The sequence below is a fragment of the Marmota flaviventris genome, chromosome 2, assembly GCF_047511675.1.
Source record: "Marmota flaviventris isolate mMarFla1 chromosome 2, mMarFla1.hap1, whole genome shotgun sequence".
In the NCBI taxonomy this organism is placed as follows: Eukaryota; Metazoa; Chordata; class Mammalia; order Rodentia; family Sciuridae; genus Marmota; species Marmota flaviventris.
The window spans coordinates 174,243,120-174,263,623 of record NC_092499.1 but is presented as its reverse complement, the minus strand read 5'-3'; the positions used below and the strand labels follow the sequence as shown (position 1 = coordinate 174,263,623).

The 20,504-nt window shown below is 36.0% G+C and overlaps 1 protein-coding gene across 1 annotated transcript in view; it reads left to right on the top strand.

The window, feature by feature from the left end:
• Positions 1 to 20,504, top strand: part of LOC114107518 (attractin) — a 140,610-nt gene that overhangs the window by 62,386 nt on the left and 57,720 nt on the right. The window contains exons 7-12 of the mRNA XM_034636196.2: positions 1,672 to 1,762; positions 2,887 to 3,130; positions 3,846 to 4,029; positions 5,120 to 5,274; positions 8,648 to 8,732; positions 18,836 to 19,056. Of these exons, the coding sequence (XP_034492087.2) occupies positions 1,672 to 1,762; positions 2,887 to 3,130; positions 3,846 to 4,029; positions 5,120 to 5,274; positions 8,648 to 8,732; positions 18,836 to 19,056 (980 nt within the window). The remainder of the gene's footprint in view (positions 1 to 1,671; positions 1,763 to 2,886; positions 3,131 to 3,845; positions 4,030 to 5,119; positions 5,275 to 8,647; positions 8,733 to 18,835; positions 19,057 to 20,504) is intronic.

Here is a 20,504-nt window from a genome sequence, read left to right as displayed (position 1 = left end):
ATTTTTGTCCTTTATTTAGCTTAACATTCTTTGAGATTTTTGTTGCTATATATTGCTTGAGTTTATTTGGTTACATGGATATGATTTATTAATTTATTAATTCATTTTTAATTGGTAGACAGCTGTTTTCGCTATGATGTTATGATAAAATTTTTCTAACATTTTCTTTTAAGAATGTTTTTGAGGGGCTGGGGTTTTGGCTCAGTGGTAGAGCACCTGCCTAGCATGTGTAAGGCACTGGGTTCGAGCCTCAGCACCACATTAAAAAAAATAAGTAAACAAAATAAAGGTATTTTTTTAAAAAAAGGAATGTTTTTGATAATTTTTAAAAAGTTGGTTTATCCAGGTATACTCTCAGAGAAAAGAAACATTTACTTAAAGTACAATAAGACCTTTGTTTTTTTTTTTTTGGCTATTAATTCTAGAAAAGTTAGAATTAATACTTTTATCTGTGTGGGGGTGCCACATACCTGTAATCCCAGCTACTTTGGAGGCTGAGGCAGGAGGGTAACAAGTTTGAGACTAGCCTGGGCAACTTAGCAAGATCCTGTTTCAAAGTAAAATTTTAAAAAGGGCTGTGGATGGGTCTGGGTTTGTGGCTCGGTGAGCGCTTGCTTAGCATGCATGTGCCCCTGGGTTTGATTCTCAGCATCACGTGAAAAACAACAACAACTAAATAAACAAAGGTATTGTGTCCATCTACAACTGAAAATATTAAAAAAAAAGGGGGGGGGGCTGTGGATGTAGCTTATTAGTAGAGTGATCCTGGATTCACTCCCCAGTACCACCCCCATCCCACACAATGTTGCCTCCCGCCATGCAAAAAAAAAATCAACATTTTAAAAGTATCATCTAAGGATTTATCCCTGTATATAAATTTTTTTTGTTAATCTTTTTCCCCCTGTTTATGTGCATAGAAAGATAACTGGAATGTTGTTTACTCACTGTTAATAATATTTATTTCTAGGTAATAGAATGTGGGGTTGTGTTTTAAACTTTTAGCTGTTTTCTTCATAATGAATGTGTATGATTTATAATAGCAACTCAGTGATATTTTTCTCGAAAAAAAATACTCAAAATTAAATATGTTAAGATGTTGAATATGATTATTTAGTAATGCAAGGGTAAGTATAAATTGTATGACAAGAGTATTAAATTATTTTCATTTTGGCATGTTTGTATTTCAAAAGATCAGTATGTAAATTTATAGTATAATTGAAATGCTATAATATATTCAGCCTTCCTTAAAAGTATGACTAAAATCAATTAGATGAAAGAAAAGGGAAATTTTCTAGTAATTTCCTTTTATTTATCTTCAGTTTTTTATGATGGATTGAAGGAAAAGTTATTGTAATAAATTAAGTTTAAGTCCCTTTAGTATGATGCAATCTTCAAGTGATTTAGACTACAGAAGAGATTTTCAGAAGAGGCATTAGAAGCTTCCACCAGACTTTTATTTCCTTCTTGTCCCAGTGCTATGTAGTCCACCGTCCCTTCCTGAATTCTCAGATACCTAGTGGGCTCAGGTGTCAGTAACATTTGCCAGGGTAACTGGTGCCTCCCTGTGTCCTTGATTTAATGAACATCTCAAAACTGGATTGTTACAAATAAAAGAGTACAAGATATTCTGTTTTGTCTTTTGGATAAAAATTTGATCTGTTTGTTTTGTAGGTATGACCTTGCTTCTAGGGAATGGCTTCCACTAAACCATTCTGTGAACAATGTGGTTGTTAGATATGGTCATTCTTTGGCTTTATATCAGGTAAAAATACCCGCACTCTGTACTAAGCATGAAACTCGACTCTTCCTCAGTTAATTTATGTATTATGCAGTTGAAAAGCTATTGAATGTTGTTTTTTTAATTGGGGCAGACTTTCTTTTGGCGGTGGGAGTTATTTGATTGGCTAAGTTGTAAATGGAATTGAAGCTGCAATTTCTTGAACCCAAGAGATTTTAATGGATCTAACCATACTGAGATATTATTGATTGTGATACCAAGTGGTTAGAACTGTAGATTAAAAAGTATTGATTAGCATTTATGCCATTCCAGGTTTAGCCAAGAATTGTCAAGCAACTAAATAATAATTTTCACCTCCCATTTTTGGAGGTATGTGGTAGGATGAAGCAACTTTATTTTTTCAAGTTATTTTATTATGTAAAAGATCTCATAAGCAAGCCCAAGAAAATGACAAAGTTTTAGAGACATAAAATATGATTTGCTTATTTTTGTTCCTTTCTGCATCCTCTTCCTAATTATTCATGGAATGGCCCATTAATACTTTTTAAGCTGAGAACAATATTGAGGTTTTGAACTGGTCATTTTTTGTTCTCAGATTTGATATATTTTTTTTTTTTTTAGAGAGAGAGAGAGAGAGAGAGAGAGAGAAAGAAAGAATTTTTTAACATTTATTTTTTAGTTTTCGGTGGACACAACATCTTTATTTTTTTATTTTTATGTGGTGCTGAAGATTGAACCCAGTGCCCCGCACATGCCAGGCGAGCATGTTACCGCTTGAGCCACATCCCCGGCCCCTCAGATTTGCTTATTTTTGTTCCTTTCTGCATATCCTCTTCCTAATTATTCATGGAATGGCCCATTAATACTTTTTAAGCTGAGAACAATATTGAGGTTTTTGAACTGGTTATTTTTTGTTCTCAGATTTGAATTTTTTTTTTTTTTTAGAGAGAAAGAATTTTTTTAATATTTATTTTTTCGTTTTCGGTGGATATAACATCTTTATTTTTTTTAATTTTAATGTGGTGCTGAGGATGGAAACCAGCGCCACGTGCATGCCAGGCGAGCGCATTACCGCTTGAGCCACATCCCAGCCCCTCAGATTTGAATTTTTAATGTTTTTAAAATCCTGTTTATGTTTTTTCCTCTAGGATAATATTTACATGTATGGAGGAAAAATTGATTCAACAGGCAATGTGACCAATGAGTTGAGAGTGTTTCATATTCATAACGAATCATGGGTATTATTGACCCCAAAGGCAAAGGAGCAGTATGCAGTGGTTGGACACTCAGCACACATTGTAACACTGAAGAGTGGCCGGGTGGTCATGCTGGTTATCTTTGGTCACTGCCCACTCTATGGATATATAAGCAATGTACAGGAATATGACTTGGGTAGGTATATTTTTTTTCTAATAGACATGTTTTAAACATCAACTTAAAAACCTCTCCCTTTATTTTTAGGATGTTAAACAATATTCAAGCTAACCTAGATCCAGTTCTTCATCTTGAAACACAGATTACACGGGTATAACCAGTAAAATTTAGGCTATTGATGCCCCTTTGTAGTGTGTATGTGCTAGTGTCAATGCAAGGAGCCAAAAAAGGCACTGAATAGTTTGGTTGTTAAAAATCAATGAAAATAGTTCAGAACTACAAATACTATGGAAAAGAACTTGTATGGCCCTTTAGTGATTGGTTTAATGGAGTGTGAATTTCCCTTAATATATAATCTTTCCTTTGGTTAAATTTTATTTTATCTATTATTGTTTAGTGGGAGTATCAGTCATAATTGACATTTTGATAAAGTTGGCCCATAATATACACCTCTATATTGGTCACTTAAAGGCCATAGTGAATTAAATTCTCACTTGTTAAATTTAATGAAATTGTTTTCCTATATAGAGTGTTAGAACATCAAAACATGTAACAGATTGGAGTTGACCATATGGCTTTGTTACAAGTTTTAAGTGGATTTCTTTTTTTAGACAGAAAGATAAAATTATATGTATTAACCCTCTTGAAATCTCTTCTCCATCTGTGAGATATTTTGAAGTTGCATTTTAGAGAAGGGGAACCTGCATGCTTTTGACTGTTTTTCCCTTTCCAGAGAGGAACACCTGGAGTATTTTGCAAACCCAGGGTGCCCTTGTGCAAGGGGGTTATGGCCACAGTAGTGTTTATGATCACAGGACCAAAGCCCTGTATGTCCACGGCGGTTACAAGGCTTTCAGTGCCAATAAATACCGGCTTGCAGATGACCTCTACAGATACGATGTGGACACCCAGATGTGGTGGGTGCTTTTTCTTGAGCTTTTGCTTAAAATTGTGAATTCTATAGAGGCAATTGTTGGGAAAATATATTTGCTGAATTTTTTTTGTTTCAGACCGGGCAGGTAATTCTGTTTAGCATTGTATATAAAGAAATTAGGAAAAAGCATAGGGTAATAAATTAGCTGATGTTTATTTTGTTATATTATCCTATTTTTGTAACATGAAACTGCTTGGTTTTAGGGCATTGATTTCCAGTTTTCATACACTGAACACTACAGTAAAATTTTTTCCCTTCAGAATCCTAAGGAGTGAACTACATAGTTGAGTTTGTATACACATTTATAATTAAATAAACTATATTCTCTTTTTCTGGTGGTGATGTTTGAGATGGAACCCATGCATGGGAGGCAAGTGCTCCTCCACTGAGCTGTACCTCCAGTAAGATATATTCAGTTTTGAACTTTGTCTTGATGATCCAAGTGTCACCCTCGGGGTCGGCTACTGGTATCATTCCAATAAAATCAAATAGGATGCTGATACCTAATTGATAGAGCTCGCTTCACTCTGAACCAGAGACCAGCTTATAAAAAGTTCTCTGATTTTAACAACTGTAAAGCTAGTCTGAGTTATGAAATCATGTAATTTTAAAGCAATGTTTTTCTTCTTTTTGTATTTCCTCACATATTTGAGACCATGCCCATGAAAACGTATTTACATTTTGTCATAAAAATCATCATTTTTAGTGACTTTATAATACTTTTTCATCTGAGTATACTGAGCCTGTGTGATTGGAAGTTTTGGTTTCTAGCTTTTGTCTTATTAGTATTTTGCATAGGTCTCTCTCTGTTTCATATGATTTCTGCCCAGAAAGTGGAGACATAGTACCATGGGGTATTAACATTTTAAGGATCTTAATATCTTTTGCCAAAATTCTTATAAGTTTCTAAAGTTTTACATGTTTGTTGAGAGAGCTGCTAAGTACAAGGAAAATTCTGCAAGTATTTGCACATTTGGGTTTGAAGCTAATAAAATGGTTATGTTTGCATTAGCAGATAAATAACTATTCTTAAAAACTAACCTTATATTTATTATTTTTCAATAAACTCAAAGGACCATTCTTAAGGACAGCCGATTTTTCCGTTACTTGCACACAGCTGTGATAGTGAGTGGAACCATGCTGGTGTTTGGAGGAAATACACACAATGACACATCCATGAGCCATGGTGCCAAATGCTTCTCTTCAGACTTCATGGCTTATGACATTGGTAAGTTTCCCAGAGCCATTTGTCTCTTCAGAAGTGTTTTTTTATATAAGCAGCATTTTAAAAGAAACTGAAAACATCACTAGTTCAAACGGTCAGGTCACTTGAAAGAGGTCCAAATGGTAGTTTTGTATTTATTTGACTAAAGTTATATATTTATTCAGAAGCATTACTTTACATTCAGTTCTTTTAGAAGTCACTCTTTTTTATTTTTGAAGATGAGTTGAGATAACTAGTCTCTTCTTTGTTAGAAATGCTTTACATAGTAGTGTTATTTTGTAACTACCAGCACTGGGTTAAGATTAGCTTTATTTTATTTCTTGTGAAACAAGTCTCACATGTATTCTTGGTGTGATAATATACTTGACCACCAGAGGGCAGTATTTCCTCATTCATAAGTAATACCAGTGTTGTGTATAAATATTAGATGTTCATTAAAAATATATTTTTTAATTGTGGTAAAATACACATAACATAAAATCTACTATCTTAATCTTTAAAAGTATATAGTTTGGGGCTAGGGTTGTGGCTCAGTGGTAGTGTTCACCTAGAATCTGTGAGGCACTGGTTTTGATCCTCAGCACCACAGAAAAATAAATAAATAAATAAATAAATAAATAGAATTATTTAAAAAAGTGTATAGTTGGTAGAATTAAATATAATCATAATGCTATGCATTTAGCACTACAATTAATCTCCATAACTGTCTTCATCTTATAAATCTGAAACTATCCATTTGGCAACATTTCCACCTTCCCTCTATCCTTTGCAACTACCATTATACTGTCTGTCTTTATTGTATACACATAAATCTACAGTTCACTTTCAGCAGACATTTATGTGCTAGCTCCTGAACTTCTGCATTGGGGATGATCAAATGAATAAGTTATAGCCCTTAGAGTAAAAGTGGAGGAGACAGAGAAATGAGCAGACAATATAGTTGCAATTCAAGATTTTTTTTCCACTGAAAGCAATATATTTGAGCATAACCAAGTATTCCTAAGTCCTGGTAAGGGCAACAGCAGGGAAGGCCTTCTTGTGGGTCCTGAGGAACACTGGGAATCAGTCACGTACTATTAGTACTTCCCAAACAGAGGAAGTCCATGTGTGGTGACACAGAGACAGGAAGTGACCAAGGCACATATATAGGGCCTGTGAGTTATTACTATCCTATTCATCATACCAAAGGTAGCAGTGACCCCAAAAGAGACTAGAAAAGTAAACAGGTGTCAGCCTAGGACCTTCAGATCTTAAGTAGCCCGTTATGTTATGTTGAGGAATGTGGGATTTTTGAAGCATGTTTCAGAGGAAGTGATGGAATTGTATGTATATCTTAGGAATATCACATTAGTGGCGTTTTGTAGTATTTGGAAGGGGGCATGTTGGCATTTAGGAGACTTGCTGAAGTCTTGGTGAAGGTTTGAACTAAGGTGGTAGATGTGGCTCTGAGAATAAAGAGATAGACATACTTTGATAGCTCCCAGGAACTTTGAGGTTTGATGGGATGTGTTTTGAAAGAAATGAAAGCATTCTTAATCCCAGGTATGTGATGTGAACCATTACCTATTGCCAAGATTGGGAATCAACATGGAGGAGTACAATCTGAGAAGAAGAGAGTGAAGGAAATGTTGGACCATATCCAATTGAGGATATCTAAGAGAGAACAACTCAGAGAGCTGGTAGGAAGCTTCAGGAGGTGTGAACTTCTGTAATGAAAAACAGCCACCAGGGCAGATGGATAGAGAAGTCCAAAAGAGAGTGAAGATTGTGAATAGTGTTATGGAAGTAGGAGGAAAATAGGCGAGAAGGATGATCTCAGAAGAATTGGTTAATGCCTCCAGAATAGTTAAGTAAAATAAGGACCTGAAAGTCCTTCAGATTTAGCAAGAGTTATTATTACCTTCTAGTCATAGAGGAGTAACGTAGATTATAGGAAGCTGGGAAATAACATGGGGTGAAGTGCATACATGGTGAACATTGACTTTTATTTAAAAACTTTAGTGAAGGGAAGGAAAAGGGCAAGTTGAGTGCCTCAGAGGGAGATATATCTAGGAGAGGCATTAGAGAAAGAAAAAGAGAGAGAGAGGAAGATGGGATATCTTGAGGATATTTAAATGTTGTGGTGAAAACCAAAATGAATGTGGAGACTCAAAGGAAAAAAGTTCTATGTCGTTGAGTCAGAGAAGGGACTTTGGGAGGGGAGAAGAAGAAGAGATCCTGACATACTGGTTTGGGGGAAGGAAGCAAGGTAGGCAGAAAGCTTGGGCAGTTGTGGCCTTTGAACTTCATCCTGAAGAAGATGGGGTAGAGGCTGGATAAGAGAAGACTGTGTAGGTTATGGTCAAGCTCTGCTTAGGTAGCTCTCAGAGGGTGAGGCAGTGAGCATGTGGGTGGTATGGTGCAGGAACACCTGCTCTTATTCATTCAGAAGAGAAGTTATTAGCATAGGTCAGGACAAAGGAAGCTTTTCTAGATCTAGGGGATCTAGAAAAAGACTTAAAATATTAGATGAGTTTAAATTTAAAAAATTTTAACTTTCACCTACATTTTTCCATTGTAGCTACTAAGTTTGGGCGAATCAATATAGAGAAGAGTGGAACATAATTGTGGAACTCACGTTTTACTTACATCAGCTTTGTAGAAAATAAATTTTCTTTAAGTTAAAAATTATCTTGGCTTGAGGTAGGGTGTGGTTCAGTGGTAGAACACTTGCCCATTGTACATAAGGCCCTCCTGTGTTTGATCTCTAGTACTACCAAAAAAAAAAAAAAAAAGAAAAGAAGAAGAAACATTCTTGTGGGTACAATCAAAAGGATAGCAGGGTGAAAGACCTGTATGTCATGGCTGTTAGATGCTAATTGCCATATGACCCATCTTGTTTTTGGTACTGGGGATTGATCCCAGGGGCGCTTAATTACTGAGCCATGCCCAGCCCTTTTTATATTTTGAGTCAGGGTCTTGGTAAGTTTCTTAGGGCCTTGGTAAGTTGCTGAGGCTGGCTTTGAATAAACCTCCTGAGCTGCTGTCTTGTGCCCCTGTGCCCATCTTTTGTACCCTACTGCTCCACTGCTGCTGGTTATTACCCAGCAATCATAGCATGACTAATAGAGTTGACTGGTATGTTTTACAAGGCTGTGTGTGTGTTACAGTCTTCTTCTCCTTTTTTTTAAAAAATTTTTTTTTAATTGTAGATGAACACAATATCTTTGTTAATTTATTTTTATGTGGTGCTGAGGATTGAACCCAGTGCCTCACATGTGCGAGGTAAGCGCTCTACCACTGAGCTACAGCCCCAGCCCTACAGTCTTCTTGAAAACTGTCAGTTTCTGTTGATTATGAATGGCAGTCCTCTCTGATGTGTTTTTCTTGCTTCTAGCTTGTGACCGCTGGTCAGTGCTTCCCAGACCTAATCTCCACCATGATGTCAACAGATTTGGCCATTCCGCAGTCTTACACAACAGGTAATTGGAGAAGTGCTTGCTTCTTTTCTTTTGTGCTTGAGATGGAAGTGAAATAAAATATGTAGAAGTGAAAATGGACTAATATTATTTGTAGAATTCCCTCATTCCATTAGTTTTTCACAGAGTACAAATTTCCTGATTAAGGGTTAAAATATTCGATGTGACTGTAAATTGCTTCTAATGCCATGTTTGCTGATCTGGTGGTGTTAGCACACAGGGACATTCTATGTTTTGTGGTATTGGGATGTGTGGGGCAACAAAAGCTCCATGCATATTACTGTGTTAGGTCTTATGTAATTCTTTTTGGTACTTAGGTTGTTGAGTTTCAAGTAGCTGTATCTGAACAGTAAAGAAAGTTTTGGAAAAAAGTAGAGAGCCCTTTAGGTGAGAGATAAGGTAGGGAACAGAAATGGAGAGGTTGTGGATCTTAATATAAGGCCAGTCTGTAGTCCTTGGATATTTTGAAGTCTGCAATGTGTTTTTCTTCATTGCTTAAAATCGCCTGGGCCAGCTACCAGAACTCATCATAAATCTTCTCTGGAGAAACTCTGTCCAATAAAGGAGATTCTGAGTGGCCACTCTACCTACCTGTTTCTTACATTGAGCTTTAAAGATGTTTAAGAAGTTAAACAGCCTACTCATGTCATTAGTTTTTCTCATTCTGTTTCTGCTATTATTACTACTGTTTCTACTTTTAAAATTCAAAGTCACATAGACCCTGTAACTATTGAAGCCTTTAATATTTGCATTATGTTAGGATACCTTTGGCTTTTAAAAAATTTCTGTTGTAATGATGAGAGTAATTTAACTTGAATTAGGAAAAATAAGAAAGCAACATTTTTGAGATATTGTAAGGAAGAGTTGATAGAATTTAGACACTAGGTATTGGTCCAAGTGCTATCTTTTACAGAGCAGTTATTTAAATTTTTTTTAGCAATATGTAAGATTTTATGGTGAGAACATTTGGTAGTGATAGACTAGCCTCTTGAAGTTTTCCCCCCAGAGAGCAGAGGCAGCCCTGGGCATTACCTTGCCTGTGGCTGCCTGGCCCCAGTTCTCCTCATCTTGGCATTCCTGGAGTTCTCCTGGCGCATAGTTTGGAGTGGAATAGGCATTTGCTAGATGTCAATCATTCGTACTGTGATGATAACTATCAAACAGATGAATCTTTTATTAAAACCTTCTTGAGTTTTATACAAACTCAACAAGAAGTTGACTGTTTATCACAAAATGTAGTTTAACCATGAATCAAAGTTGGAAATGGCTTGTTTGATGATGATGCTTCTGTTTTTGTGTAATACAATAGTGTGTTTGAGCCTGATATGTGAGTGTGAGTACTGGACAGGCTTGGCTGGGGCAGGAGATAATGAATGAGGCCATCTACTAAAAGGCTGTGGTTTTAGTTTAATTTTATGAAATAATATGGTGAAAGAGAAACTTTGATTCACATAATTTCTTTCTTTTTTTTTTTTAGAGAGAGAGAGAGAGAATTTTTAAAATATTTATTTTTTTAGTTTTTGGTGGACACAACATCTTTATTTTATTTTTATGTGGTGCTGAGGATCAAACCCAGCGCCCTGCACATGCCAGGCGAGCACGCTATTGCTTGAGCCACATCCCCAGCCCTCACATCATTTCTTTGTGTTATAAGTCAGCAGCAGTGGGTCAAGTGTAGTTAGTTGACTTAGCTGTTCTTCTCAATTACCTGCTCCCGGATTTTCTTTTCTTTTTTTTTAAATAAACATTATATATATATATATATATATATATATATATATATATATATATATATGTTTTTTTTGTTTGTTTGTTTGTTTGTTGTTGTTGTGGTGGTGGTGCTGAGGATCGAACCTAGGGCCTCGCACATGCAGGGTGAGCACTCTGCCACTGAGCCACAACCCTGGCCCCTCTAGATTTCTTTGAAGACCTCTCCCTGCCTTCCCAGAGCCACTAGGTGACCAGAGGAATTAAGTATTGCTGAGAACACCAACTCTTCCTGGGTGGAGGAGGGAGTTCATTTGAACAAATAGAATTTGTTGAATCCAGCCTGACTCATGTGATGCTCTGTGAGCCAATAGTGGGGTTAGAAATGTGGTGGTGCTGGGGCTGGGGCTGGGGCTGTGTGTGGTTCAGCGGTAGTGCACTTGCCTGGCATGTGTGAGGCACTGGGTTTGATTCTTAACACCACATATAAATAAATAAAGTAAAGCTAAAAAATATGTTTTTTAAAAAAAGAAATGAATGTAGTGTTCATTTTGTTGTTTGTATTAAAATATGCAGTTTTCAGATATGGTAATAAATACTTATTTTATGCTGCTATGAACATAAATGTACAAATATCTCTTCAGTGTGCTGATGATTCTTTGGATATATACTCAATAGTGGGATCCTGAACCATATGTAGTTCTTTTTAAAAACTTTTGAGCAACCTTCATACTCTATAATGGTTACAATAGTTTGTGTTTCCATCAGTAATGTACAAGAGTTCCCAATTTTCCATATCCTTGCCAAAATTTTCTTTTTTTTTAAATGACTATTTTAACAGGTATGAGGTGATATTTATTTATTTATTTATTTTGTGGTGCTGGGGATTTAACCCAGGATCTTGTGCATGCAAGGCAAGCACTCTACCAACTGAGCTATATCCCCAACCCTCGTATTGTATTTTAAACTTGCATTTCCCTGGTCATTAATGATGTTGAACTTTTTTCATGAATCTTTTGGTCATTTGTATGTCTTCTTTTGAAAAATGTCTGTTCAAGTCCTTTGCCCATTTTTAAATTAGAATATTTTTTCTTAGCTTTTGAGTTCTTTGAATTCCTTATATGTTTTGGATATGAACCCCTTATCAGATGTGTTATTTAAACAGAAATATTTTCTCCCATTACATAGCTTGTGTCATCAATCAATTGGTTGCTCTCCTTCTGTGCAGAAGCTTCTTAGTTTGATGTGACTTCATTTGCCTATTTTTGCTTTTGTTACCTGTGGTTTTAGTGTCACATAAAAAAAAAAAAAGTTCTTGCCTAGGCCAGTTTCATGGAGCTTTCACCCTGTTTTCTTCCATTGGGTTTTTTAAAGTTGTAGATGGACACAATAACTTTATTTTATGTATGTATTTTTATGTAGTGCTGAGGATTGAACCCAGTGTCTCAACACGTGCTAGGCACTGAGCCACAACTCCAGCCCTTCTTCTAGTAGGTTTTGTTGTTGTTGTTGTTTTGGTACCAGGGATTGAACTCATGGGCACTTGACCACTGAGCCACATCCTCAGCTCTATTATGTATTTTAGTTAAGAGACAGGGTCTCACTGAGTTGCTTAGCACCACTTTTACTGAGTCTGGCTTTGAACTCGCGATCCTCATGCCTCAGCCTCCTGAGCTGCTGGGATTACAGGAGTGTGCCACCAGCTCTTTTATTAGTTTCATGATTTTTAAAATACATTTTAAAAGACTTTAAGTCTTTTAATGCATTTTGAGTTGATTTTTTGCATGAGTATAATTTCATTCTTTTGCTTGTGGATATCTGATCTTTAGTTGAATTCTATTATGGTGGTCAGAGAACACATTTTATTTTCTATTTTGATAAATATTTATTGGGATTTTTTTATGATCTAGTATATTTATTATCTGTCTTGGAGAATGTTCCATGGGAGATTGCATATGTTGCTTTTATTGGGTGGAGTGTTGTTTAGATAAGAGGTCAAGTTGGTTAACCATGTTGCTCAAGTGCTATGTCCTCCAATATTGAGAGTAGAATATTGAAGTCTCCAACAGTTATTGTTCTTGTAGTATTTCTTATAAGGCAGGTCTGCTAACAAGTCTTTTAGTGTTTATCTGATAATATTTTTATTTTAGCTCCATTTTTGGAGGATAGTTTTGTCAGAGCATTGTTGCTTTCTACACTTTCCCTATGTCTTCCTTTGCCTTCTAAGCTCCATTGTCTTTTTTTAAAATATTCTTTTAGTTGTTGATAGACCTTTATTTTAATCATTTATTTATATGTAGTGCTGAGAATCAAACTCAGAGCCTCACACATGTGAGGCAAGCACTCTACCACTGAGCCACAATTCCAGCCTCTCCATTGTTTCTTAACTGATAATCTTAAGGCATTCTCTTATCTGATGAATTGTTTTACTTTTGTTGTCTTCACATTGTCTCTTAGTTTTGAGCTTTCAGTTTATGATGTGTTGAGATATGGGTCTTTTTGTGTTTGTCTTACTTGGAAGGAATTGAACTTTATGGATGTATGGACTAATCTTTTTCAAATTTGGAAATTTTTCAAACATTATTTCTTTAAGTGTATTTTTTTTCCTTACTCCTCCTTGTGGAATTCTGTTATGTAGATATTGGTATGCTTGAAAGAATTCCACAGGTCCCCGTGGCTTTGTTAACTTTTTTTTTAGTATTTTATTCCTTTCTTTTCTTCAGATTATATCATTAAATTAATCTATCTTTTTTCTTTTAAGTGGTGCTGAAGATGGAACCCAGGGCTTTGTGCATGTTAGTTTGGGCATGCTAGGCAATTGATCTACTACCACAAGCTTCATCCCCAGCCCTACTGATGTTTTTTTTTTTAAATATATTTATTTTATTTTTACGTGGTGTTGAGGGTCGAACCCAGCACCTCGCGCATGCCAGGCGAGTGCGCTACCGCTTGAGCCACATCCCCAGCCTCCTAGTAATGTATTTTTAAGATGGCTATTTTTTTTCCTCTACCAGCTCAAATCTGTTGTTGAGTAACTGTAGTGAATTTTTGTTTTACATAATTGTATTTTCAATTCCAAGATTTCCATTTCTGCTTCTCCTTCTCTGTACTGGTGATTGAACTCAGGGACACTCAATTACTGTGCCACTCCCCAGCCCTATTTTGTATTTTATTTAGAGACAGGGTCTCACTGAGTTGCTTAGCACCTCGCTATTGCTGAGGTTGTCTTCGAATTCATGATTCTCCTGTTTCAGCCTCCAGAGCCACTGGGATTATAGGCATGCACCACTGTGCCCAGCTCCATTTATTTAATTTTTTTAAAAAATATTTTTTAGTTGTAAATAGATATGATACCTTATTTAAAAAAATTTTAATTGTAGATGGACACAGTACCTTTATTTTATATATTCATTTTCATGTGGTGCTGAGGATTGAACCCAATGCCTCCCACATGCAAGGCAAGTGCTCTGCTGCTGAACTACAACCCCAGCCCTCTATTTATTCTTTTTTTTTTTTAAATATTTTTTTAGTTGTCAATAGAGCTTTATTTTATTTATTGATATGTGGTGCTGAGAATCGAACCCAGAGCCTCACACATGCTAGGCAAGCGCTCTGCCACTGAGCCACAATCCCAACTCCTCCATTTATTCTTTATAATTTTAATTTATGTCTCTTTATTGGTATTCTCTATCTGTTGAGTCATTAATGTCATACTTTCATTTAATTTTTTTAGACATAGTTTTTAAGTTCCTTAAAAATACATAATAGCTACTTTGAAATCTTTGTCTCCTGAGACAAACATGTGGAACCCCACAGAGGTAGTTTTTGTTGACTTAATTTTCTTCTGTATGGGTCACAGGTTTTAATTTTTTTGCATATTTTGTTGAAAACTAAATATCTTAAAACAATAAATGGTAAGAAAACTGATCAGATTGTGATTTTTGTCACCATCATCACTGACAACTGTTGCTGTTTATATAAGGTACTGTGTGTTCTGTTCTGTCTCCCCAAACAGGGTGCCACTGCTAATTTCTCTGATTAGTCGTTTTTTCTTGTTTTTAAATTAAGGTCCAACTTGCTCTGGAGTGCCCCTAGATCAGCTTAGTATTCAGCCAATGATTTCTCAATGGTTTTGCTAAAATGCTTAAATGCTTTCAGCTAATAAGACTCCAATATTCAAAGTTCTAGAAGTTTATAAGTTTACCCTGGTTTTTACTATATGGCTAGTGCTGCCTTTTTCATTATTATCTGCAAGTTCTTGAAGCCTTGTGTAGACGCGTACTACTGGAGATGTGAAATTTTATTAAAGCACCCTGAAGGAGAATTGGGCTTGATTTAAAACTCTTAAAACCTTGATTCTGGCCAGGTGCACTGGTGTACTCCTATAATCCTAGCTGCTCTGGAGGCTTAGGCAGAAGAATTACAAAATCAAGCCCAACCCGGGCAACATAGAACCCTATCTTGAAAAAATAAAAAAGCCCTTGACCCTTGACTTCAGGAGGACTTTCACTTCTGGAGCTTCTCCCACTGAAATGTGTAAAGCAAGAACTGGAAAGATAATGAGGAAACATTGGACAGAAACTAAGAGATGAATCAAATTCAAGGAGGGCTTCAGCCTGAGATTTTGCCCATCCAGCTGGGGCAGCAGAGAGCTGGAGCTGAATTTTGGGCTGATTTCCAGACTGAAGGATCAGGGGCCAGAGGTATTTTTGTTTGTAATAGATGCTAAATGGTTATTTCTGAGTGAATAAGTAAATGGATAGCATGATTTGGGCCTTGTTCTTTTTAGAGACAGATAATATAAATAATCATATTAAGTTTTTAGGCTAAAAACAAAATTAAACTGAAGAGATCATATGCAGAAAAGAACGGGCCCATTTGTAATATTAGTATTAGAAATGTAATGTTATCCTTGAAATGGAAGAGATTTAAGCAAAATTCTTTTTTCCTAAAAGGATGTTAAAACTTTTTATTGTGAAAATTTGAAAGATATAAAGAAGTAGAGATAATAGCATAATTAAGCCCCATGTGCCCCTTACTCTACATTAGCAGTCATCAATCTGTGGCTATCCTGAACCTGTCCATCTTACTTGGAAGCAATTTTCTAGCACAATAGGATTTCACAAGTAAATATTTTAGATTACAGTTGGTTTTCATTATTCACAGTGGTTATGTTCTGCACACAGTGAATTAGTGAATATTGACTCTCTGCTCGTACGGGACATTAGGTTTCTGCAAGCCGCCTTAGCACATTTTCCTAAACTAGTCAATATGTTAACCCTGTTCAGTGTGTGTTTCTCTTTAAACACAATATATTGCCTATTTCTTACCATTGAGCTTGTGGTCAATAGCACTTCGACTCACGTCTAAACAAAATTTATCTAACACACATATTTCCTCCACAAAGGCACATCACGGCTTAAAACAGGAGACAGCACTTGAGCACTGCACTAGGGGTTGTAAACAATGAAATCACTAGCATAAAGTAAAGCACAAAAACTCAAGAAGGGGGCACTAAAACCATGAAAGGGACACTTGTTACAGTATGAGAGCTGAGACAAGAAGTCAGAGCACTCCTTTGTTTGAGCTGAGCTGGGAATATGTATGTTTCACCATTCTGCATGCACATGCCTGCAAGTGACCATAAACTGCTGCAAAGTATTGATTTTGGAGTTAGGAATAAATTTTAGCACATAGGTAAATTCACAAATACAGAATCTGCAAATAATGAGAATTGACTATTTTTCATGAAAGACTCTTAAAACATATAAGTACTGCTGAGATTGGAGGTGCATGCATGTAATCCCAGGGTCTGTGGAGGTTGAGACAGGAGGATTGCAAGTTTGTGTTTAACCTCAGTGGCTTTAGCAAGGCCCTAAGCAACTTAGACCCTGTTTCAAAATAAGTAATAGAAAAGACTTGGGTTATAGCTCAGTGGTAAAGCATCTGGGTTTTACTCTCCAGTACGCCTTCCCAGAAAAAAAGAAGGAAAAAAACCCTAACCAAAACAAAACAAACAAACAAACAAATAAAACCCCCCCAAAACAAACAAACAAAAAAACCCTACAACTAGTATACTTAAAAATTATAACACTTAAAAATTAATAGTTCTTTAACATAATCAGTGTTCATTTCATATTCAAGTTTCTGAATTGTCTTATAATTCTTTTAAAATTTAGCTTGTTGAAATGAGGATCCAACTTAAATCACTAAATTAAAACCATTAAAATATGTTCTTTTTCTTAATTACAGGCTCCTTGCCTGTCATGTTTCCATTTATTTGCTAGACACTGTGTTGTATATCCTGTAGAGTTTCTTATAGTCCAGATTTTGATGGTTGTATCCCCATGCTTTCAAATACATGTTGGTATCTCTTCTGACCTTCCTGCAAATTAATGCAGTCAGATTCACTTTAGGATTACAACAAGATTACTTCATAAGATTGATTATTTTCCTTTATTTGAAAATTTCAAAATAATAGACTGATTTCTCAGCATTGTCCAAAGATGACAGTTGGGTTCATGGGCATGTGTTATTGAATTTAAGGATTTAAAAATATTTGGTGTGTTGTACCAAGTCCTTTATAGTTCTTATTCTTATTAAATTTCAAACATTTTCTATCTGTAGCCAGGGAGCATCCCTTCATGGTAGCTCTTGAATCTTTCTGACAGTACATAGTCTTTCTCATACTGAAAATACTGTCCACATTCATTGTGAACATTTACTGACCCAGACACACACTGGGTTTTTCTCTAAAAAGTTCTAATATGGACCGGCAGGGGAATGAATGTTTTTAATTACCACAGTCTAAGTCATAGTCCTAATCATTACTATTGTGTTGGTCATTTAAGAAGACCAGTTAAAGAAACACTGTGTTTCTGTGTGTGAACTCTTCCTTCTCTCAATAGATAAACTGCTACACACTTTACATACATTTTTTTAAAAAAAAATTTTTATTAGTTGCTCAAAACATTACAATGGTCTTGACATATCATACATTTGATTCAAATGGGGTACATACTTTTTTCTGCATGGCTTCCTCCCCGCATAACAGTTGGAGATAATGCCGTAGCAGTATACAGAAATCTTCCTCATTTCTTTTTACATCTGTGTAGTATTTCATCATGTTGTTGCATCAGAGTTTAATACATTCCCAATAGATTTTGGAGTGTCGGAATATTTTTCCTATTTTTTAATGATGTAGTTAATTACCTCACATGTATTTTTGCTATTGAATCTTTGTGATAGACTTCTAGAATGTGATTTCAGATTCAGAAGGTTGATGTGTAGTTTTATTAGAAATTGCTAAATTACCTGTCTGTGGGCTTGTGCTATTTTATAAGCCCAGCAGTGTGTGAGTGTGCCTGTTGCCCCATAGCTTCATCTTTCCATGTTTTGCTCAAGTTTTGTTACGTAAGTGTGGGGTTTATTTTATTTTATTTTTGTAGCAGGGATTGAACCAAGAGATGCTTGACCACTAAGTGACATCACTAACCTCCCCACCCCCGGCCCTTTTCTTTTGATTTTGAGATAGGCTCTCACTAAGTTTCTTAGGGCCTCGATAAGTTACTCAGGCTGGCCTTGAACTTATGACCATTATGCCTCAGCCTCCTCTGGATCTGCTGAGATCACAGGTGTGTGACATCACACCCAGCTTATGAGCATTAATTTGTTTTTCTCTTTTGACTAAAGTTGATCATCTTTTCATATGCTTAAAGACATATGCATGGTTTAAGTCCTGTCTATATAAAATTGTTTTTCTGCCTTCTGCATTTTTAAGTCATATGGAGGTTTTTCCTACTTTTAGGTTATGGAAAAGATTGCCTATTCTTTCTTCTAGAACTTATATGATTTCTTCTTTTGGATGATTCTCTGATCCATTTGGAATTTATTCTAGTACATAGAGTGAGAAAGGGATTTAGTTTAACCTTTTTTTTTCATATGTTTAGTTATCTTGATACCATTTACTGAAAAGACCCACTAATTTAAGATTAATTTAATTACCCACTAATTTAATATTAATTTAAATATTTAAAAAAATTTTTAGTTGTAGATGGATACAATATCTTTATTTTTATTTATTTATGTGGTGCTGAGGATCGAACCCAGGGCCTCATGCCTGAGAGGCAAGTGCTCTACCACTGAGCCACAACCCCAGCCCAAGATGTCACTTTTGCATGTACAAATTTCATGGGTGATTTTTGGAACTATTCTTGATGATCAAAGGTCAGGATTAAAGGGTGGAATTTGGGAGGGAAGGGAATTATAATTTTAGAGACCTTGAAGTAATTTCTTAGAGGATTTTGTTATATAAGATTTGTCTGAATGTTGTCTACAAAGTATATCATGTATTTATAAATAATTTTTCAGCAAATTCATTATCTTCCTTTTTTCTCTAGCACCATGTATGTGTTTGGTGGTTTCAACAGTCTCCTCCTCAGTGACATCCTGGTATTCACCTCGGAACAGTGTGAAGCACATCAGAGTGAAGCTGCTTGTGTGGCAGCAGGACCTGGTGTCCGCTGTGTGTGGGACACAGGGTCGTCTCAGTGCATCTCCTGGGAGTTGGCAACTGAAGAACAAGCAGAAAAGTTAAAATCAGAATGTTTTTCCAAAAGAAGTATGTTATTCTCTTCTTAGAATTTAATTAGAAATCTCATTTGATCAGTTATTAAGAAACAGTATATGTATACTTCTTATAATCACCTTATTATCCATACTAGTTTAGTAATAACTTGTGCAAAGCCCTTCTTGGAGTTTGAGAATTAGTTTGTAAATATCTTTACAACAGATGAGAACAGGTTGTGTGGCTCCTTGAAGCTGTCTGTGAATGATAGGGACAAAATCTTCTTGGCATGCCATACGCTTTGTCCACCTGGCTACAGTTGGTCCAAGGCAGTGCTATCCAATGGAACTTGTTTTGATACTGGAAATATTGCATACGTGCCCTGTTCTAGTCTGGTAGCTACTTAGCCACATGGGAATATCAGACACTGGAAAGGTAGTTCGTGTGCCTTTAGGAACTGAATTTTTAACATCCTGGTTACCATATTGGATTGTGGAGGTCTGACATTAAGGATGAGATTAGGAAGGCCAACCTAGAAAAGCCTATTGTACATAGAGGAGTTGCCATCCTCACAACTGTCTTCTAGCTCTTCTAGTTGGATACAGCAGTGAGAACAAGACAGAGAGTTGCTGAGGATGAACAGTGATCCCCACTTCTAGAAGTTCCCCTCATGTTTTCTAAGCTATTTTCTTTACCCTTCCTATTTAGCTTCTTGTCCTTTTGCTCTGACATAGCACAGAACAGCTGAGTGCAGAGTGCACCTGTAATCCCAGTGGCTTGGGAGGCTGAGGCAAGAGGATCGTGAGTTCAAAGTCAGCCTCAGCAACTTAGAAGGCACTTAGTAACTCTGTCTCTAAATAAAATAAATTTTAAAAAAAGGCTGGGTATGTGGTTCAGTGGTTAAGCTCCCCTGAGTGTTCAGTCCTCAGTACCAAAAAAAAAAAAAAAAAAAAAAAAGCACAGAACAACATGGTGTGAAGAAATGTGTGAGAAAGTCCTTTCTAAGTAAGAAGAATGCCTCTGCAAAGTATTTGTTCACATAAGTTAAGTAGTTGACTGAATTCCATGGCTAGCAGGATGCAGTTACTGTGGCCATTATGGTGGAGAGAGAGGCAGCTTTTATTCTCTGGGATGCTCCAAATTAATCTTGCTTAGTAAGAACACCCAGGCAACCAAGTTCATTGATGGAGAACAGAATTACCAGAACACTGTGGGATTAGTCACTGACTCCTGAAAAGGATAAAATGAGCTTTGTAATGTTTTGAACAACCAATAAAAAAAAAAAAAAAGTCTAAAAAAATTAATAAAAAAAATCAGTGAAACAGTTATTTTTAATCAAATTTTTTAAAGTTCAAATTAAATGTGCAAGTGTACATGGAAAATAATGTTGAATTATCTTAGATGATTCAGTATGAGCCCATTTCCTGTCATCTCATGTGCAGTATCAACTCCCTGTTTCACTCCACTCTGTGCAAAGGTGGTCATAATCCTTTGATGATGAC